The 18,592-nt window shown below is 43.0% G+C and overlaps 3 protein-coding genes across 5 annotated transcripts; 1 reads left to right on the top strand and 2 right to left on the bottom strand.

Annotated features, from left to right (window-relative positions):
* Positions 1-202: 202 nt before the first annotated feature.
* On the bottom strand, positions 203-8,125 carry LOC125517598 (citrate synthase 4, mitochondrial). Its single transcript, XM_048682807.2, has 20 exons — positions 7,976-8,125; positions 7,497-7,571; positions 7,341-7,403; positions 7,146-7,187; positions 5,386-5,451; positions 5,238-5,303; positions 4,722-4,835; positions 4,427-4,490; positions 3,793-3,875; positions 3,552-3,601; positions 3,386-3,463; positions 3,028-3,156; positions 2,894-2,936; positions 1,924-2,010; positions 1,564-1,665; positions 1,196-1,303; positions 1,063-1,113; positions 903-976; positions 737-788; positions 203-655 (listed from the first exon to the last, which is right to left on the bottom strand). The coding sequence occupies exons 2-20, from the start codon at positions 7,545-7,547 to the stop codon at positions 560-562; spliced, it is 1,419 nt and encodes a 472-aa protein (XP_048538764.1). The 5' UTR covers positions 7,548-7,571; positions 7,976-8,125; the 3' UTR covers positions 203-559.
* A 656-nt stretch (positions 8,126-8,781) lies between these two features.
* Positions 8,782-11,242, top strand: LOC125517597 (uncharacterized). Of its 3 annotated transcripts, XM_048682804.2 has the most exons (8): positions 8,782-8,970; positions 9,299-9,420; positions 9,529-9,610; positions 9,717-9,799; positions 10,221-10,259; positions 10,557-10,627; positions 10,740-10,854; positions 10,929-11,242. In XM_048682804.2, the coding sequence occupies exons 1-8, from the start codon at positions 8,820-8,822 to the stop codon at positions 10,998-11,000; spliced, it is 735 nt and encodes a 244-aa protein (XP_048538761.1). In that variant the 5' UTR covers positions 8,782-8,819; the 3' UTR covers positions 11,001-11,242. The 3 variants fall into 3 exon arrangements, with proteins under 3 accessions (XP_048538761.1, XP_048538762.1, XP_048538763.1); XM_048682805.2 differs by lacking the exon at positions 10,221-10,259; XM_048682806.2 differs by lacking the exon at positions 10,221-10,259 and having other exon boundaries at positions 9,529-9,623.
* Positions 11,243-15,508: 4,266 nt separating this feature from the next.
* LOC147964632 (uncharacterized) lies at positions 15,509-16,327 on the bottom strand. Its single transcript, XM_087530072.1, has one exon. It carries the CDS (start codon positions 16,325-16,327, stop codon positions 15,509-15,511), a length of 819 nt encoding a protein of 272 aa, XP_087386198.1.
* Between the last annotated feature and the right edge of the window lie 2,265 nt (positions 16,328-18,592).

The following is an 18,592-nucleotide window of genomic DNA, read 5'->3' as shown; positions in this document are numbered from 1 at the left end:
AAACCAATCATATATGAACTTCTTAGTTCATTTCCACAGAAAAACAAGCAGAAAAACAAGCATGAGGTTGGACTTCATGGGAAAAAAATCCTCTGTTTTGCTACCCGACGTAGGATTTCAGTGGACAGTATATCCTATTCCTATACATTTCCTATTCCGACGCTTCCCAAACCCTGTGGATCAAAGGAGCCCTCATGTGATATACACACAGCACACAAAACGTAATTGCATGGTATAACTCACAAATACAAACACCTCAGTAGAAATGTCAGATTATTCTGCCGTATTCCCTAACTGGTGTGGTTCAAAACTCGAAAAACATAAAGTACAAAAACGTTGCCGAGCGACACAAAGCCCAAGCATCGTGTCCTACTCTTTCATGCCAGGTTTGACAGATTGTTCGACTTGGGTACAAAATTCTACCGTCTGGGAGCCCCTCTTGCTCCAGTTATTGGACAGGAAAAAGATGGGGAAATGAGGCTAAATGTGCCTAATTTATGTCGTCGAATTATTAACATCAAAGGCAACTCGAGTTGTAAGACGAAGAACTGGTGTAGCTTCAAGCCGCAACCTTCTTGCAGTGGTTTTCCAGCCACTCCATGGTGACACTCTTCGGTCTTTCAAGCGGTAGGCCAAGGGCACGGTCCCAGATGAGCTGTGTAACAAATAATTGATCAAGATTAGCAGATGGATAACCAAACAAAGAAACATCTGGAAATTGAAGGGGAGGGCAAACCTGAGATCCAATTCCTATGCTCCTTGAGACACCGAACAAGACAGTGTAATACCTAAAGATCAGACAAGGCATACCCGTTACTAATGCTGAACTAGATTTTCTATTGTACTGTACGTTAAACATATGTCTGGTGAATTGATAATTTAAGCGAGAGAAATTAATATACCGTGCTTCAGTTAATCCGAAGTGGTTGAGCAACACTCCACTGTGAGCATCAACATTGGGCCATGGGTTTTTCACCTGAAAATGCATAGAAGAAAGATTGTGTCCATACCTAGAAAGCTGAAATTAAAGGAGTAATTGTGATTAATCTGGAAACTCATTACCTTGCCTAACTCGGTGAGGATCGGAGGTACAACTTCATACAACTTGGAGACCTGAAAGGGAACAATAATATATCCCACTGAGACTGTTGAACTGAAGAGAGACCATGCAGTTAGATCAAGGCTTTTAACTAACCAGTTGGAAAAGTGGGTCCTCTGGTAAATATTTCAACGCAAACTCCCTTTGGCACGAGTATCGTGGATCTGTATTACGAAGAACTCCATGACCATAGCCAGGAACAACCTATGAACGCAACCGGAAGTAATTTAGACCTTTATTTTTAAGTTCAAATGAAGAAAAGTAAAATAAACAAAGAAAGATCAACAGAGAAAAATCATTTTCATAACCAGCCCAGGAGAAAGGAGGATCCAATAGAAGGCAACTATCCTAGATCTATTGTTCAGCATTCAACTGGAATAGTTTAGCAGTGCAAACTTCCCATAAACTCATAAACAATAGTGTTTGCTCATTGAATAGATGTAACTCGTTTTGAGATAAGCTACCTTTCCACTCTTCAGTGTCTTCCATACATATTCCTTAAGCTGGTCGGTTGTAATGTTACTCCCGGTTTCTTCCATTACAGATTTGATCCATAGCAACACTTCCTGCAGTATATGGTGACTATTGTCAGTTCATGCACATCCAAACAGTAAATACACCATTTTAAAATAACAGGAACTTGTGTTTTCTTCTTCTTAACATCATATGCAAAAGGAAGTGGGTAAATAGCACCGCTACAAGGAGTTTTGCAATTTGTTAATATGAATTTATTACGGACAATTTGTTCCAGTAGATCCATTTAGCAAGCACAAGTTGAGCATGATATAGCAGAGAACATCCACTACACATAAAATCAAGTGTACCTGATTAGCCAGGCCGTGCAGTGGCCCAGCCAAACCGTTTAGTGCCGCTGCAAAAGAAAGGTAGGGATCTGACAGAGCACTTCCAACCTGTGATCGAATAAATACCGTTAGTTCTGGATAAACAACAGCTCAGTGCGCGTAGAGGATATAAATAGAAACAAGTAAAACAACCAAAGCACACTAAGCTAGTAGGAACATAAACAGCAACACAGAGAATTGAAAAGCCCTATATGGAACAGCAAAAACAGTCTCTAAATTAGCAGATTATAAAGCTGCTACACTTCAAGTAGGCTACAACTTGATCCACTACAAGTTTGGAGGCAAACTTATACTATTTACATTTAGAACTATACTTCAAAAAGAGGGAGATCAATTCCACCCTTCTCTTTAGATGATCTCCTTTAAGCTAACATATTACGACAATGTATTTTGTTTTCCAATGCCTCTACAAGACACACAGATCATAAATTTTCATTGCCTCAAAATACACATATTTTTTTCTAGAGGAACAACACATAATCCAGAAGAAATAAACATATACTTTTAACCATGACTATGCATTTAGAAGGAGTAAGGGTGCCATCAGCAGATCCGTCAATACCACAACTTTGCGAAGAACTGAATTTAAACCATTGCTTCCAATTATACTCCTAGTTGCTAGTACAACACTACTATGGTTATCCTACAATTGGTGAAGCGGCCCTCTCTGGTCACAAGTGTTTGTCTAGGAACCATGATAACTACTTTATCAGACATGCGTCATGGTTGATAAATCACAAACACATTCAAGCAGCAGTGATGTATGATGCAACAGTGCATGCCAAACTGTAGTGTATATACGATACACACAATGATGCAGCCAAATCATATTTCCGTACTGTAGCCAGCAGTCATGCTTTGGCAGTTCAAGACAATGGTGGGAACACTAACAAGAAAAAATTCAAGATCGATGGAAGGAAGAAAATATTACCAGATGCCCTGTATGAGCACTGACATTCCCGCCTTCATGATCACTGAAAGAAAACAGGTAGTAGTATGAGGGAAAATCAACGTACATCCTTCAGAGATAAATATAGAAACATAAACAAGGATCGACGAAATTACGTGTGAATTGTTATGTATAGGCGCATCAACTCCAGCATTTTTGGGTCATCAAAACCAAGCATGTGTGAAAAATTCGCTGCGTAGTCCAGTGTATTATCAGCTGCAATAGCTTTCCCATCCTTGAAAATCCTTCAGAAAACCAGAGCAATAGGATTATTTCAATTGCAGCACAAAAAATAATACCAAGTGTACTAATTAGGAAAAATCTTAATTGAGCAATAACATGCTCCAGTTAGTGTAGTACTCCCTCTGTAAACAAATATAAGAGCGTTTAAATCACTACTTTAGTGATCTAAACGCTCTTATATTTGTTTACAGAGGGAGTACAATACAGTGCATCTGATAGAAGAAAAGCTACCTCCGGTAAACATATGAAGCCACTTGTGGAAGCCGAGCAATCAAATTTAAGCAATCTTCGTATGTAGGCTCCCAGAACCTATGCAAAAAAAAGAACACCATAAATGACATGCAAGATCACCATTGAGCAGATGAACAAATTTCAAGGCATTAGAGCTCAAGCATACTTTGTTTTGGGCATTCCCTTGTCGTAAGCCTTTTGAAATTCACTCTCAACCTGAAATAGTGTTAAAATAGAACAGACCAAATTAACTCACTTGGGGGGTCTAAAAGAATTCCGCACACCTTCTGTAGTTTTGATTCTTATTTCTTTCTAATGGCACCTCACAACTCAGTACACCCAATGCAATGTGTTCTTCATTTCAGAACAGTGATAATTAACAATAACATAAAATACAAAGGGCTTACTTGGAGTGCCATCACTCCTGTGGTAAACTGTGTCATTGGATGAGCAGTAACAGGGAGAGCATCTATCGCCTTATAGACATAACCTGCATGCAAGTCAAATAAGCCGCATGAGAGGATATCACAATTGAGAAACAGAGCAAATATTTATAAGCAATGCAACTTTACAGAACAGTGTGTCAGTGTCCCTGCCACAAAAATTGTGAAATTGAATATATTCAAGAAACTCAAAACCAAAATTTCAAGATTGAGTAACAAAAATCCAAGTTATTCTATCCAAGGAAAACACAAGTTGTCAATGCAGAACATCAATGGATCTGGAACAAATGAATGTCTTGTATACTAACTTTCGACTGCTAAATTTCAGTGGAGTTAATAACAGCTTACACTTTCAAACTACTACCAAACATCAAAAGAGTTAGCAACAGCTTACATACAGATTCACAAAGAAAGTGGAAGTTCCCCCTCAGCTTTTCCCATTAAGCTATACTATACCAGAAATTCAGGATGATGTTTATGTGTACTCAGATAATAAAACTTGACTATTTGATAGCAACATGACTTCCTAATCTTTCTGGTCATCTATGACTACATATGAACTCTACAACACTGATACTGAGCAGGGGTGACAAGGGACCTGGAACAGTCGAACGGCTAAGCAACTCCTTTGATAGAGCATCAACTTGCTCCTTGGTTGGCACCTGAAACAAGCAATGACCAATCAGCGCACGCTAAACACTTAAAAGTTTACAAAATAGAGGGAGAACATGGCACACTCAAAATAGACGAAGTCCCATGTATAACAGGAAAGTCAACCAAGACGTTATGTCATCTACTACATCAATGAACAGATTATACCTCCTATTTTCGAAGGAGCTATTTTCATAGACCACTAAACTAAAAAGGGGTACATGTTTCATAACAAGTCAAACCTTTCCGGTCAAAAGAAGCCAAAGGAGACCCTCAGGTAAAGGTTCTCCATCTTTAACTGCAGCCGGCAGTACTTTCTGGCACTCTGGAATAGAGAGACCTCTAAATCGAATACCCTGAATAGAAAGCACATAAATTACAGGCATCAACAGAGATATACAGTGATGCATAAAATTAAATATCTCAAACCAAACTAAGAACTAATTCTATCAAAACTCTGCAATGAGGGAGGCATGCTCAAATATAAATCATAAAGGATTATGCTCTTGTAGTCAAGCAAGTTGATGTATGACGAATTAATCAAGTTTGTGCTATAGTCAATTCTGGAAAGTGATACATATTGCAGCATACAGTGATAGATTAAGCTCAGGTTCGGCACAGAAACTTGACTGGAGATCTCAAGATAATCAAATAATATATTTTCTAACCCACAGAAAATTCCTAGATATACAAGCTAATATTTAATTTGTCTTATTATAGCACCCATGGCACTACAAAGGAGAGCAATAAAAGGACACCTCCTCCGGGTCAAGTAAAGATGTTTCCCAGAGCATTCCAGTCATCCCTCTCATCCCACCAAGGACCTGGAGAAAGACGAAGCATTGTTCAGAATTAGGCCGGGCATAGAAACAGAGTTTTTAAAGAAAAATGTTACTAAATGCATACCATGTCCACAGTTATGTTTCCAAGCTGGACCTTTCCATGCTCTGACTTTAGTTTCTTCAAGCGGTCCTGTAACAAAATGCAATCAACATGAAATAACTTTGAACCGACAGAATTATTCTTTCATAAAAACAAGTGGTTAGAGCGGCGAAGACGGACGAATCCAAGTAGCACCTCTCCAACACATGCTCTGAATATTCTGATTCTGTTTCTTTAAACTCAAGTGCAAAACTGAACTTTGTGAAACTAATAATACTAAGAGCGTAATTGGCTAATCTTCTAATTTATTTTCATATCAGGACTTGCATATGGTGTTCATTGACTTGGAGAAGGCCTATGATAAGATACCGCGGAATGTCATGTGGTGGGCCTTGGAGAAACACAAAGTCCCAGCAAAGTACATTACACTCATCAAGGACATGTATGATAATGTTGTGACAAGTGTTCAAACGAGTGAGGTCAACACCGATGACTTCCCGATTAAGATAGGACTGCATCAGGGGTCAGCTTTGAGCCCTTATTTTTTTGCATTGGTGATGGATGAGGTCACAAGGGATATACAAGGAGATATCCCATGGTGTATGCTCTTTGCGGACGATGTGGTGCTAGTTGACGATAGTCGGACAGGGGTAAATAGGAAGTTAAGTTATGGAGACAAACCTTGGAATCAAAAGGGTTTAGGCTTAGTAGAACTAAAACCGAGTACATGATGTGCGGTTTCAGTACTACTGGGTGTGAGGAGGAGGAGGTTAGCCTTGATGGCCAGGTGGTACCTCTGAAGGACACCTTTCGGTATTTGGGGTCAATGTTGCAGGAGGATGGGGGTATTGATGAAGATGTGAACCATCGAATCAAAGCCGGATGGATGAAGTGGCGCCAAGCTTCTGGCATTCTCTGTGACAAGAGAGTGCCACAAAAGCTAAAAGGCAAGTTCTACAGGACGGCGGTTCAATCCGCAATGTTGTATGGCGCGGAGTGTTGGCCGACTAAAAGGCGACATGTTCAACAGTTAGGTGTGGCGGAGATGCGTATGTTGAGATGGATGTGTGGCCACACGAGGAAGGATCGAGTCCGGAATGATGATATACGAGATAGAGTTGGGGTAGCACCAATTGAGGAGAAGCTTGTCCAACATTGTCTGAGATGGTTTGGGCATATTCAGCGCAGGCCTCCAGAAGCTCCTGTGCATAGCGGACGGCTAAAGCGTGCGGAGAATGTCAAGAGAGGGCGGGGTAGACCGAATTTGACATGGGAGGAGTCCGTTAAGAGAGACCTGGAGGATTGGAGTATCACCAAAGAGCTAGCTATGGACAGGGGTGCGTGGAAGCTTGCTATCCATGTGCCAGAGCCATGAGTTGGTTGCGAGATCTTATGGGTTTCACCTCTAGCCTACCCCAACTTGTTTGGGACTAAAGGCTTTGTTGTTGTTGTTGTTGTAGGAAGGTAACACAATCTAGTGCAGCGCAGGCATAATATATTTGAACCAAGGTAAATTTGTTCCTTAAAGGCGTTAAGGTATTAAATGCTACTAGTTTGCAACAATTATTATTTGCTAGCATGTTACACCATGGCATTTGCGAATAAATGGTGTTCTACACTATTTGGGAGCAGAAACTAAGCATGCTGTGACACAGAATCACATGAACTGACAGGGTTAACACTGGTTGAGCAAATAACAGGGGTTGGTAAAAAGAGAAGATAAGGAATCAGATACCACGAGTACTTTCCAACTTTACAAGAGAATGCACGAGTGAGCCACAAACCTGTTGCTCCGGAATCATTTCCTGCAGCTGGGACCTAAGATCCTGCATTTTCAGAAACACGTCAGCGTCATGTTCAGAAAAAATAAAAATCCCCCTCTCAAAAAATCCAGCCATCAAACAGCGACCAGCAGTTTCCAATCACAGTATCCCATACAAATTCAAGCGCAGAACAGAACAGGAAGATTGTTGTCTTACGAGATCGGAAGCGCTCTGCATCTGCAGCCATCTCACACCACCAAGCGTGGTGGCATCCTGCCCCTGGCAACAACAACAAAAAAATCAGCATTAACAAACGCTTACAGGGTGCATCCCCACCCGATGCAACCCGCGGGTTCTGACGGATTGACTCACCATACGGGATCGCAGCCTCGAGACCGCGGCGAGGCCCCGGAAGAACGCCATGGCCGGAGCACGCGGCTACCACAGCTGCACAGAGCACGAACAAGATGGTTTAATCAGACCCTAGGGCTCCACCGAACCAACCAAAAATCCAGCAGATAAAAAAAATCACAGCGACCACGAGCACGCCCAGAAAACACATCGTAGCATTGGCTCCTAGATTCCTCCAGAACCGAAAACAACAACGGAAAATCGCGCGGAAACGGCGCCGATCCAAAATTCCAGCATCCATCAGAGAAAAACACAGAAAAAGAACGGAGCACCTCGCGGGATTCCTAATGGCCGTACGTAAATTCGAAAAAAAAAATCAAGAGAGCCGCGATTGCAAGTCGCTGCGGCGCGGCGGATGGATCAGAAGCAACTGGCAGATCAAACGCGCGGAGGGACGCGGCGAATTCGACAGGGAAGTTTCAGAGTTCAGGGAGGCTTACGCGTGGGGAAGGGGAAGGGGAAGGTGGGCGGATCGAGAGGGTCGGGGGGGAAGCGGCGAATGCTCGGAGAGGGACGGGAGCCAGCAATTTGGAGTTGCCTTCCACTAATAAAGCGCCGGCTCTTTTTCCTGTCCTTCCGCTCCGAGCCCCCCGGGAATGTCTATTTTGCACTCCTCCGCACGTATCGGGACCGGGAATGTCTATTTTGCATTCTATTTTTATTTTTATTTCTTCTCGTGGACAGATTCAATAACTCCCCTTCTCTCACCGAACAAAATGTATTTGTGTGTGTCATCGTCGACCTCTCGTGAACAGAAGCGTCTTTGACACTTCCGGGTGTGATGTATCATTCATGTGTGACTAGTTTTCCAAGACCTGCATCCACATTCCATATTGTACTAAGGGTCGACGATGAAAAGCCTAGCATAGAAGAGTATATTATTCAATGCACCTTTTGCCACCAAACAAAGGTTAGGCCGCCCTAACCAGGCATATGACCACGTGAATTTTCTTTTAGGGCTTGGTTATACTAGTAGTATTTGTGTAGAGACGTGGAAGCTGCGGGGTCGAAATCAGAAAATTTAGAGTCAACTAAACGGAGAGAGTATATTTTAAAATCGGTTAGCCAACCGAACGGGGACGGAAAAACTCTAGGCTTGCTCCCCAAGATGATCAGCAGCGAACGCCACGTGTCTACACAAAACTGTCGTTTTGGGTGTTTTTTTTTCGAGGAAAAACTGTCGTTTTGGGTGAAGCCCAACAGCGGTACCTGACGTACTTCTTCTGTAGCCCACCTAAGAGCCGGCCCACCGAATTAGCCTGGGCCTCTCGGGCCCTGGGCACCATGCGCGCTTGCATCCGTGACGATTCAGGGCCGCCCCCAGACGACGAGAGGAAAGGAGGAAGCGAGCGAGCGGCGGAGAGGAGAGGAGCAGCAGCCATGGCGACCACTCTCTCGTTATCTTCTCCCCTCTTCCTCGCCACTCCGCCCAGAGGTACCCACCTACCTCCGATGACTCCCCTCTCACTGAAGTTCTTGCCGTCCAGCGTAGCACCTCTGCCCGCGTAGTGATTCCGAGCTCAAAGCGGTGGCTTCTGCTTGGTTAGGCTGGATAGGGTTTGGATAGGCCCTGTGTTTCTTGGGCACATGCTGCTCATCTGAACTCGCAGTAAATTGGAATCGAGTAGAAATGTTTGTTAATTTCGCTGCAGAAAAAAACATTAGTTCATGTCTTGCATATGTGCTTCCTGAATGAATGAAGGCAGTCCAATGTAAAGCACATCCAGTGACATGACCTTTTTTTTCCTTTTATACATCTTCAGCTAGACATGTGGTTTCAGCTGGTCCATCATGGAGCACTGCAAATCTACCATGCAAGGGGCATTTTGCTGGTATGAGGAGACAGGGCCGGAAGCAACACCGAAGCACACCAATAGTATCTCTGGTTAGCTCACAAACATCTTTGTGAAGTACTACCTCCGTAGTGTACTCTACTTTCAATCTTCTATTTGCATCAATCTGGTAACCTGTGTTGTCCTCCCCTTCTTCGCAGTTTGGGAGAAAGACCGCGAAGAAGACCACCAGAGAAACGGTCGTCCCGGACCCAGACTATCGGTTACCCATCGCTATACTTGGTGAGCTCTGGAGGTAGTAAGTATATAGAACATCTCTGTTCTCTGGAAATGTAATTCTATGTCAAACTAAAAGAAGATATATAACCACTATTTTGTCGAAATACAGGGATATCTGGTGTGTTTGCATATGCAGACAATCTTCTTGCCGCTGCACCTGTAGGCCTACTGGGGCTGCTTCTCTTGTTTCAGGTCTCTGCTTTTAGACTATCTGTTTGAGTTATAGCTGAAAAACATGTACGATTGTACTATATTCTACGAGTTTTTTGTCTCCACAGTGCATATGTAACTAAACAGTGTAAAGTCATGGATCATCCATATCACAGTTCTCGAAAAAACACTCAAATCTATAAGTAGCCTCATTTCAGCTCAAATCGGGTTATTCACTGAGAACATATTGAGCTCCACCATCATCAGATTGACACTGATTTTTCGTCCTAACATATTCCTCTGAAAGGAACCACTGCCAGCATTTGCTATTCATGCTGCTCTAAAAGCGAGGGCCGATGTTACTGATAAATCAGAGAAACTAACTTATCCTGGTCATTTCTTAGGTATGATTTATTTCTATGTTCATGCTGAGACTGATGTGTTCACTTTTTTTTTTTTGCAGACTACTAGAGTTAGGTTCGTCTTTGATGATGATTCCCTGGTTAGTGCACTTTGTCTATGTGAGAGGAATATGCACAAAACATGTATAAAATTGTTGGTTGTAAGTTTGGAAAATGCTCACAACAAAGCTAAGTAAATCTGTTATGCACAAGTTGCCATTCTACTAGTCACTTGTTGGATATCGCGTTGGGTCTTACTAGCTGAAGCATTAATATTTCTTCTTGAATGATGCTTCTCCTTTCCATAACATAAGGATTTCATTCTTTCAATACTCAGTTGTTGCAGATGGTACTATACATGTTTCACATCTCAAACTTCATAAGTTTGTATTATATAGGAAGTGAAAGTGGGCAATCAGCTGCAGGAGTCAGGCGAAAACGTGTTTGTTGGTGGCAAGAACCGTTGGAAGTAAGCATACTTCATATGCTCTGTACCAAGGATTGTACTGTCTTGTCCAGTTAATCTATCTTATGATGGTAAAAGCTTTACGGTATTTTCTAACATTGCACACATTGCATAGGTACTCAACATTTGTGAACTGGGAACTATGGTGGCCGCAATTTCCTATCCTAGTTTACTTCAAAGAGACCCAAACAAAACCCGAAGGCCAAATTCATTTCTTCCCAGTGATTTTCGTAAGTCCACTCGTTAACCATAAGCTCAACAGCTTCATTCTTACATACTGGGTTTAATTCATTTCACAACACAGAACGGCCGACAACTCTATGATATCATGGTGGAGCGTGCTGGATCATCGGAAACAAGTGGGCCTGGTCCTTGAGACAGACAACGAGTTGTGCTAAGTTCCAGGAGCCAAAATGTCTTCACTAAGCGTGTTAACAGCCCTTGAAAATCTCCATGAATGATTTGAAGAAACTACTTCAATGTATGTATTCTGTGTTTTGAAATATAGTATCCTACTCCTTGAAAACAAAAGATGTACAATAAGCATGTTAAAATTGATACGTGAGATAATGATGTAAGAGCATCTCCAACAGAGTTGGTAAACTCATGTCCAATCCCTACGAAGTGTCAAAGTGCCCAAAAAAGAAAATGCCCCAACGGCTTGCATTACATGTCCTGTTTGCTGCCCCTGTTTTCTTTAGGACATGGCCTAAAAATTCTCTCTCATCATACTCATCTTTGGCGATCAAAGTCTGTATCAGTAAACCCAACCGCTCCATGCTGGAGAGCCAATTGCAATGCCATCACCGCCTCTGAGGCGCCACGTCGAGCCCTCCTGTCGCCATTGGGGCCCTGAGAACGGCGCTGCCACAACACGTGCCAATGCCTTGGCCGAGGAGGAGTAAGCAATGCTTGCCAGGCCATTCCTACCTATCTATGTTTAGCATCGAGTTTGAACTAACTATGTTGGGTTATCGTGGATTTTATTTCATGTCTGTGCCGTTCAGAACTACTATATTCGATTTCTGTTTCGAGACCTGCTTCGGTACAATCCCCTTAAAAAGTATAAAGGGCAATTTCGACTTTGGACAATTTGTACCTACTTTTAACGTATATACGGCGCAACATGGGAATCGATCCCGTGACGCCCAACATAATAAAGTGCGTATACAATCAGTGCAACAGCATGCCTTTAGTGAACGATGTAACACTAGACACTTTAAGTAACGGATAAGCTGGGAATTTTAAAAAGATTTTAGGAACACTTTGTGAAGCGCTATTTTTTCCATAGTTTCTGTTTATTTGTTTATTTTCGGTTATATGTTTTCCGGTTACGTTTCTTCCTTCTTTTTCAAAAAATACTCACGCTTTCAAAATGCTGTTCAAAATTTCAATAAGTTTGTTCTTTTCAAATTTGTTCATAAATTAAAAATATTCGCATTTTCGAAAATTGTAAGGTAATTTCAAAACAAATGCTTGTGCCTTCCAAAAATTGTTCAGAATATCAATGTGCGTATAATTTTTTCAAAAGGACGAACAAAATTGTGAAAACAAACACTTTTGGAGAACACGAACAAAAAATTAAATTTCAAAATATTTTTCAGAAATGTGAACAAAAAATTGAAATAAAAAAATGTTCTAAATTTTCCCAAACATTTTTAATTTGTGAACATTCGATTTTGAAGATGGGAACATTTTTGAATTTCTGAACAAATTCCAATAGGCGCCCGACAGGAGCGATGTCGTCGCTTAGTTGGGCAAGGCTGAGTTCTTTTTATCTTTTTTCATTAATTTATTTTTCGCCTTATTAAACTTTATTATTCTTTTTGAAACTTGTTCAATTTGAAATACCAAAATAACAGTTTTAAGTAACTGTTTTAAAATCATGAATTTAAATTCTTTTTTCCTTTAAATAATTATTAGTTATGAATTTAACTCTGTTTTTGATTTTATCATTTTGTATTTATTAGTTATGTTAAAAACTTAAAATGATAGTTTTATGTACCTATATAAATTATGATTTTAAATACTTTTTCCTTCAAACCTTGCATGGGTGCCTACACGGGCACGCTACATTGAACATGATGTTTTTTTGGACATTCTTGAAATGACCCCAACTTTTTCCAGCAGGTGACATGCCCAAGGTAGGCATCCATGGCCCCAATTTTTTTATGGCCTTGTATGGCCAATTCAAGGCACGAAGCCAAGTTGGTTGGGTTTTCGACAAGTTTTGCATTTTCTAGAGTTTTCTCGGCCAAAAAAAAGCCGATAAATGGCTAGACGTGTTGCAACTTGCATACCGTGTCGGAAGTCGTTTAAACCTAACATGGATGCCTACCATTGGCATGTCCACCTAGTGGTAAAAGTTGGGGTAATATCAAGAATATCCACAAAAACACCATGCTCAACGAAGGGTGTTCAGGTTGGCCAGAAGGGTCCGTCTAAGAGCATGTTATTGTTTGACATCCTTAAAATGGCCCTAATTTTTTTCATGACCTTGTATGACCAATTCAAGGCACCATGACAAGTTGTTTTGGTTTTCGACAAGTTTTGTATTTTTCTGGAGTTTTCTTAGTCAGAAAACGCGGAAAAAGGCTGGACGTGTCGCAATTTGCATACGGCGACGGAAATTGTTCAAACATGCCATGGATGCCTATGAGGGGCATGCCCACCTTGTGGCAAAAATTTGGGATCATTTCAAGGATATACAAAATAGACCATGTTGAACGAAATGTGTTCATGGAGGGTGAGAGAGGGACAGAAAGCTCCTTCTGCGAGCATGTTGTTTCTCAATATCCTTGCAGTGACCCCAATTTTTTTCAACGTGCATACGTGTCGGAAGTCATTCAGACCAGACATGGATGCCTCACATGGACATGCCCACTTGCTTGCAAAAATTGGGTCAGTTGTAATATTGCCAAAGAAATACCATATTCAATGAAGAGTGTTCGGATAGGCTAGAAGGATCTGTTTGGGAGCACCTCATTTCTCGACATTCCTTAATTGGCCTCATTTTTTCATGGCCATGTATGAGCAATTCAAGGCACCATGCCAAATTGTTTGGGTTTTTGCCAAGTTTCTCATTTTCTGGAGTTTTCTCGATGAAAGCCAATTAACGATAGAACGTGTCACAATGTGCATACGATGTCAGAATTCATTCAAACCAGGCATGGACAGCTAAAATGGGCATATGCCTACTTGCTTGCAAAAGTTGGGGCATGTCCTAATATTTCCAAAAGTTGGGTCATTTATGCATAGTCGTAAAAAAACACTAGTTTAAATGAGGTATTTGTAATTTCCATCATTATCAATCAACATGAACATTTTCTTTTGTCCTGACAATTTCTTGAAATTTGTCAACAATTTTGGAATTTCAAAGTATGCATGAAAGTTTTACAAACTTGAACACCTTTTCCAAAATTATTAACAATTTACCAAAAAATGTTGAAAATTTTGAACAAAAATTACAAACCACGTACTTCTATAAAAAATATCTACTTTTTCAAAACACATAAATTTCTTAAATTTTTGAGCAAAAAATAAAAAATTAGAACGTTTTATGAATTTTCAGAACAAATTTCCGAATTGTAAACAATATTTGAAAACAAGAACATTTTCTGTTATGCCATTTTTTTGAATTTTTGAAACAAAGTCACAAAGAATAATCAATTTCAATAGTATTAAAATAAATTAACATAAAATGAAAAGAAAAAATGCTTAGGCCCTAGAAAATAAGAAATGTTTTAACAAATGTTCCCCCTCTGTCCCATTATATAAGAACATTTTCCAAGCACAATTACTTGAAAAACGTTCTTATATTATGGGACGGAGGGAGTAGTAAATTTGGAAAAAATATTCATAAACTTGAAAAAATGTTTGTGTTTTTTGTATAATGCTCGCAAATTAGGGAAAGTGTTTCCATTTTAAAGACATGTTCAGAAATTTTCAAAGTTGTTCACATTCTCAAGAATTTTTTCACAAATTTGACTTTTGGACTTTTTGAAAAAAAATGTCTGCACTCTCAGGAAAATGTACCTAAAATTTAAAAAAAATCACAAAATCAAAGTATTTTAATAAAAAAAGGTTAGCAAATTTGAAAAAAATTGTGTTCCAAAAGAATTTTAAATTTTGAATAACATTTCATATTTTTAAAAATGAACATGTTTTCAAAAAATATTTGAAAATGGAAAAATGTTTTAGCTATAATACCCCTCTCGGTGGCTACACTGTCTGGCCCAGTTGCACAGTACCATTTTTGGTCTGCTACAGTATTTTGAAGAACGAAAGTCCTACAGTGCGTCCATTCTAGATGATAAGAGCAACTACAAGGGCCGACCCAAACGAACGACACATTTGTCCGCTTTTTGTCCGTTTGGGTCGGCCGCCCGCCCGGTGCCCACTCTGTTTTGCATTTGGGTCGAACGTCCGCCAATGCGCCGACCCATTTTCATGTCCGCACTTAATTTTTTAAAAAGGCCCGCGACGCATAGGTCATGCCAGCGGCCATGTCTCATGCCGGCACCATGCCAGCGCCAGCATACATTGCCGGCTTAAAAAAATATCACCACACAGTTCGCGCTGGCGCACTCGCCAGGGGCCGGCACACATGCCAGCACACAAAAATGAGGTGATACTTGAGTTCGACCACGCCATCGCGGCCCCGTGGTCATGCCAGCACACAAGCCGGCATACAAAAAAGGAAGGCGCTCGCAGCCACGAGATCACTCGTCGGTGAACTTGAACATGTCGGCCTGCATCTTCTCGAACCACGGCCTCTTCCTTGGCGACACGGTGTTGAGATCCACCTTCATGATCTCTACCCCGGTCATCATGCTCGCGAGAGCCACTTCTTTCGCCTTGGTCTTGCGTTGGCGGCCTCGATCTCTAGCATCTTGGCTTGCTCACGGAGCGGGCCTTGACGCTCTCAAGAGTGGCACAAAACTTGTTGCACTCTTGTTGGATCATCCTCCATCGCTTCGAAATGGACACCCACCCGCGCATGCTCACAATTTGGTAAGGCGGAAACTTCTTGCGCTCATGAAAATCCTGGTGGACACGAATCCAAAAGGTTGAATGCTTTTGTTCGGCGCCCGTCTTGGGGTCTTGTCCAATGTCTCGCCAACACTCGCAAAGAAGTTTGTCCTCAGCCGCCGTGTATGCCTTCGTGCGCTTGCTCTTGCGCTTCGGCTTCAGATCGGTGGCTTGGTTGGCGAGCTCGTCCTCGAATAAAGGATCCACTTTGATGTCGCACTCGTCCTCTTCCTCTTGCACGTAGTCGTCCGGAAACTCGTGGTCAAGTGGGAAGCCGTCAAGGTCCATGCCGACCTGATCACGCATGAAGGCTGCCTGATCGGGATCATAGCCAGCGGCCACCGTGAACGCCCCACGGCCGTCCTGGCTTTGTGTCTCATCGGGATCGTAGCCAGCGGCCGGCGCACCGCCCTCGGAGCTGAGGTTCTGCATGTAGTCCTTGTCGACGGCGGACAACATTCCCTCGAACAGGTTGCGGGCGTCTGAGGGAACGCCGGCCGGCATCTGCCGTGCGTGTTTCCTCGCGCCTCCGGATGACGAGCCACCGGCCACCGGTGTGGCGTTGAGGTCGAGGGGCGCGGGCGCGGGCGTGGAAGGTGCCACCATGCTCACGTCGGGCGAGCACTCCCCGAAGAGGCGGGAGGCATGCGAGTACAAGTGGAAGCCAGGCATCGGGGTGCAAGCCGACGCGCGGGCGAGTCGGGCAACACCATACGAGGGAACGCTGATGAGCCGGTGCTGACCGCGGCGACGGTGGCATTGACGAGGCCGTGCTGGCTAGGGTTTAACCCTAGCATGTACAACGCCTCCCTCGTTGCCGCCGCGACGCGGACGTTGGTAACCTCCTGCTGCGCGGCGGTGGCAACGGCGGCAGTCGCGACGGCTTCAACCCTCGCGTCCGCGGCGTGCCTCCGACCCTTCCTCTTGGCCGACTCCCTTGCCCAGTGTTCGGGCGTCAGCACCTTCTTTGGCTTAGGCGCGGCGGTGGTCTTGCGTGGGACACGAGGCTTGCCTTTGCCGGAGGGGGCGGTCGTCATGATGGACGAGGCGAGGGAGGCGAGGCCGACGGCGGCGCCGAGGTCGAGGTCGTCGTCCCACTACAAAAAAAATACACTTCTGTGATGATACGTGTTTGTCATAGTAGGTCGCATTTTTTGTCATGCATGTACATCCATGACAAATTTATGACAGAATCAAGATAGTCATACCTGTGCTGTCGTAGAAGTGTTCCATGACATTACCAAAATTATCATCACGGAAGTGTCCACTTCCATGACGATAAATCGCACGTCACAGAAGTGCTTTCGTCAAGGGTGACCGACACTTGGCATCCACCATAACGGAACGCCGTTAAACTATCGGGTCGGGTTTTGGATCCGATAACCCGTTAACAGCCCCGACCAATGGGGATTTTCCATGTGTAAAATCATCATTGGCTAGAGGAAACACGTGTCGGCTCATTGTTGGGGCAGATGTCATCCACTCACTGGACAGAAGGCGCCTATGATACGTCGACACGTGGCACGACCCAATAGTGGCCCATTCCCGTAAAAAGGCCGGCACGTTTGACTTGGTCAAAAGCTGGCGGGCCGGCCTGTGGAAAGCCTGTTAACGACATGTTCGCATATAGCCCATTTACAGCCTGCTAACCCAAGACCCGTTACGCCCTATCCGAATTAGGCCTAGTAGCATCATCTGGGCCATCCAATATGATTCTAGCCCATTTTCACTTCTGGCCCATGTATAGCCCATGACGTCTTTCGGCCCATATGAGGCCCTTTGTAACTCTTGGCCCATTAGCGGCCCGTGCTGAAACTGGCCCGTAATGAACAGTGTATTACTTTACACCCATTAACGGCCCGTGGTGAAACTGGCCCGTAATGAACATTGTATCACTTTATACCCATTAACGGCCTGTTATTCCGTTGGGCCCTTTCCAGCCCAAGTTAACTTTCGGCCTTCTGAGGGCCCATTTATTCTTGGGCTCATTTGCAGCATTCGGTTACTTACGGCCCATTACTGTCATTTTCTGCTTGTGGGCCAAATTTAGCCCGTCGTTATAGTCGGCCCCTTTGTGGACCGTTAGTCTGTTGGGACATTTTCATAGCATCACCAAATACGGCCTATTAACGGCCCGTTATGGTCAGCCCATAAAACATACGATTTCCATTAAAGGCCCGTCTACGGCCCATTAAAGGCCCGTACAAGACCCATAAATGAGTCGGCGGCCCATGGATCCTACGAAACATAGAAGGCCCATGGGTCCTACGAGACGTAGAAGGCCCACGGATCCTACGAGACGTAGAAGGCCCATGGATCCGACGGCCCGTGAAGGGCCATGGTTGGGCGAGTTGGCCCCCGTTTGAACGATATAGCATATTCAAAGAATTATCCTACTCAATACTATCACCTCTAAAAAGCATACACTATACAACAAAGAGATCAAGGCATAGAAAGGTAGAATAATCCTACACTATACAATAAAGAAATTACAGCCGATTATACCCACTGGGCATTATGGTTCGGCACAGGTGATAATAAAGCATACACAAACAGCAAATTACATACACTGGGCAAATGCAGCTCATACATCATGGACGCGCATCAACTTAACTCCATTTGAACTATAATCTCTTCAGAAAATAGGATTGGCCGGATTCAGATAGCACAAATTTCAGTCTGCAAAATCTCCAATTCCTTCATGGTTACCTCAGTGTCTTGTTTCATTTTTTTGACTCCTGCATCTAATACCTGCATGTCCAGTCTCAACTTGTTGATTATACGTTGACAATCATGTACACGTTGTCTTGCCACCTCTGGTTGATGCTCGAGAACATCAGCACATTCCAATTCCAATCCATAATCATTCGGTAACGGCCATGCCGCACTGCTCGCAGATCTTTGTGTTGATGTCACTTCATCCTAAAATGTTTCTGT

This window comes from Triticum urartu, chromosome 6A (genome assembly GCF_056163025.1).
Source record: "Triticum urartu cultivar PI428250 chromosome 6A, HENAU_Tu73, whole genome shotgun sequence".
Taxonomy (NCBI): Eukaryota; Viridiplantae; Streptophyta; class Magnoliopsida; order Poales; family Poaceae; genus Triticum; species Triticum urartu.
Note: the sequence above shows the minus strand (reverse complement) of the source record. Positions and strands in the feature narration are given on the sequence as shown.

What these genes read in the sequence shown, in the direction of transcription:
- LOC125517598 (XM_048682807.2), bottom strand. Translation starts at nt 7,547, where the DNA reads ATGGCGTTCTTCCGGGGCCTCGCCGCGGTCTCGAGGCTGCGATCCCGT. An exon ending in CTTTACTTGACCCGGAGGAG is followed by an intron (nt 4,836 to 5,237) that starts GTGTCCTTTTAT and finishes CTTTCTATTCAG; the next exon opens with GGTATTCGATTTAGAGGTCT. An exon ending in AGGACCCACTTTTCCAACTG is followed by an intron (nt 1,114 to 1,195) that starts GTTAGTTAAAAG and finishes GTTCCCTTTCAG; the next exon opens with GTCTCCAAGTTGTATGAAGT.
- LOC125517597 (XM_048682804.2), top strand. Translation starts at nt 8,820, where the DNA reads ATGCGCGCTTGCATCCGTGACGATTCAGGGCCGCCCCCAGACGACGAG. An exon ending in CCTCGCCACTCCGCCCAGAG is followed by an intron (nt 8,971 to 9,298) that starts GTACCCACCTAC and finishes ATACATCTTCAG; the next exon opens with CTAGACATGTGGTTTCAGCT. An exon ending in GGCTGCTTCTCTTGTTTCAG is followed by an intron (nt 9,800 to 10,220) that starts GTCTCTGCTTTT and finishes TTTTTTTTGCAG; the next exon opens with ACTACTAGAGTTAGGTTCGT.
- LOC147964632 (XM_087530072.1), bottom strand. Translation starts at nt 16,327, where the DNA reads ATGCCTGGCTTCCACTTGTACTCGCATGCCTCCCGCCTCTTCGGGGAG.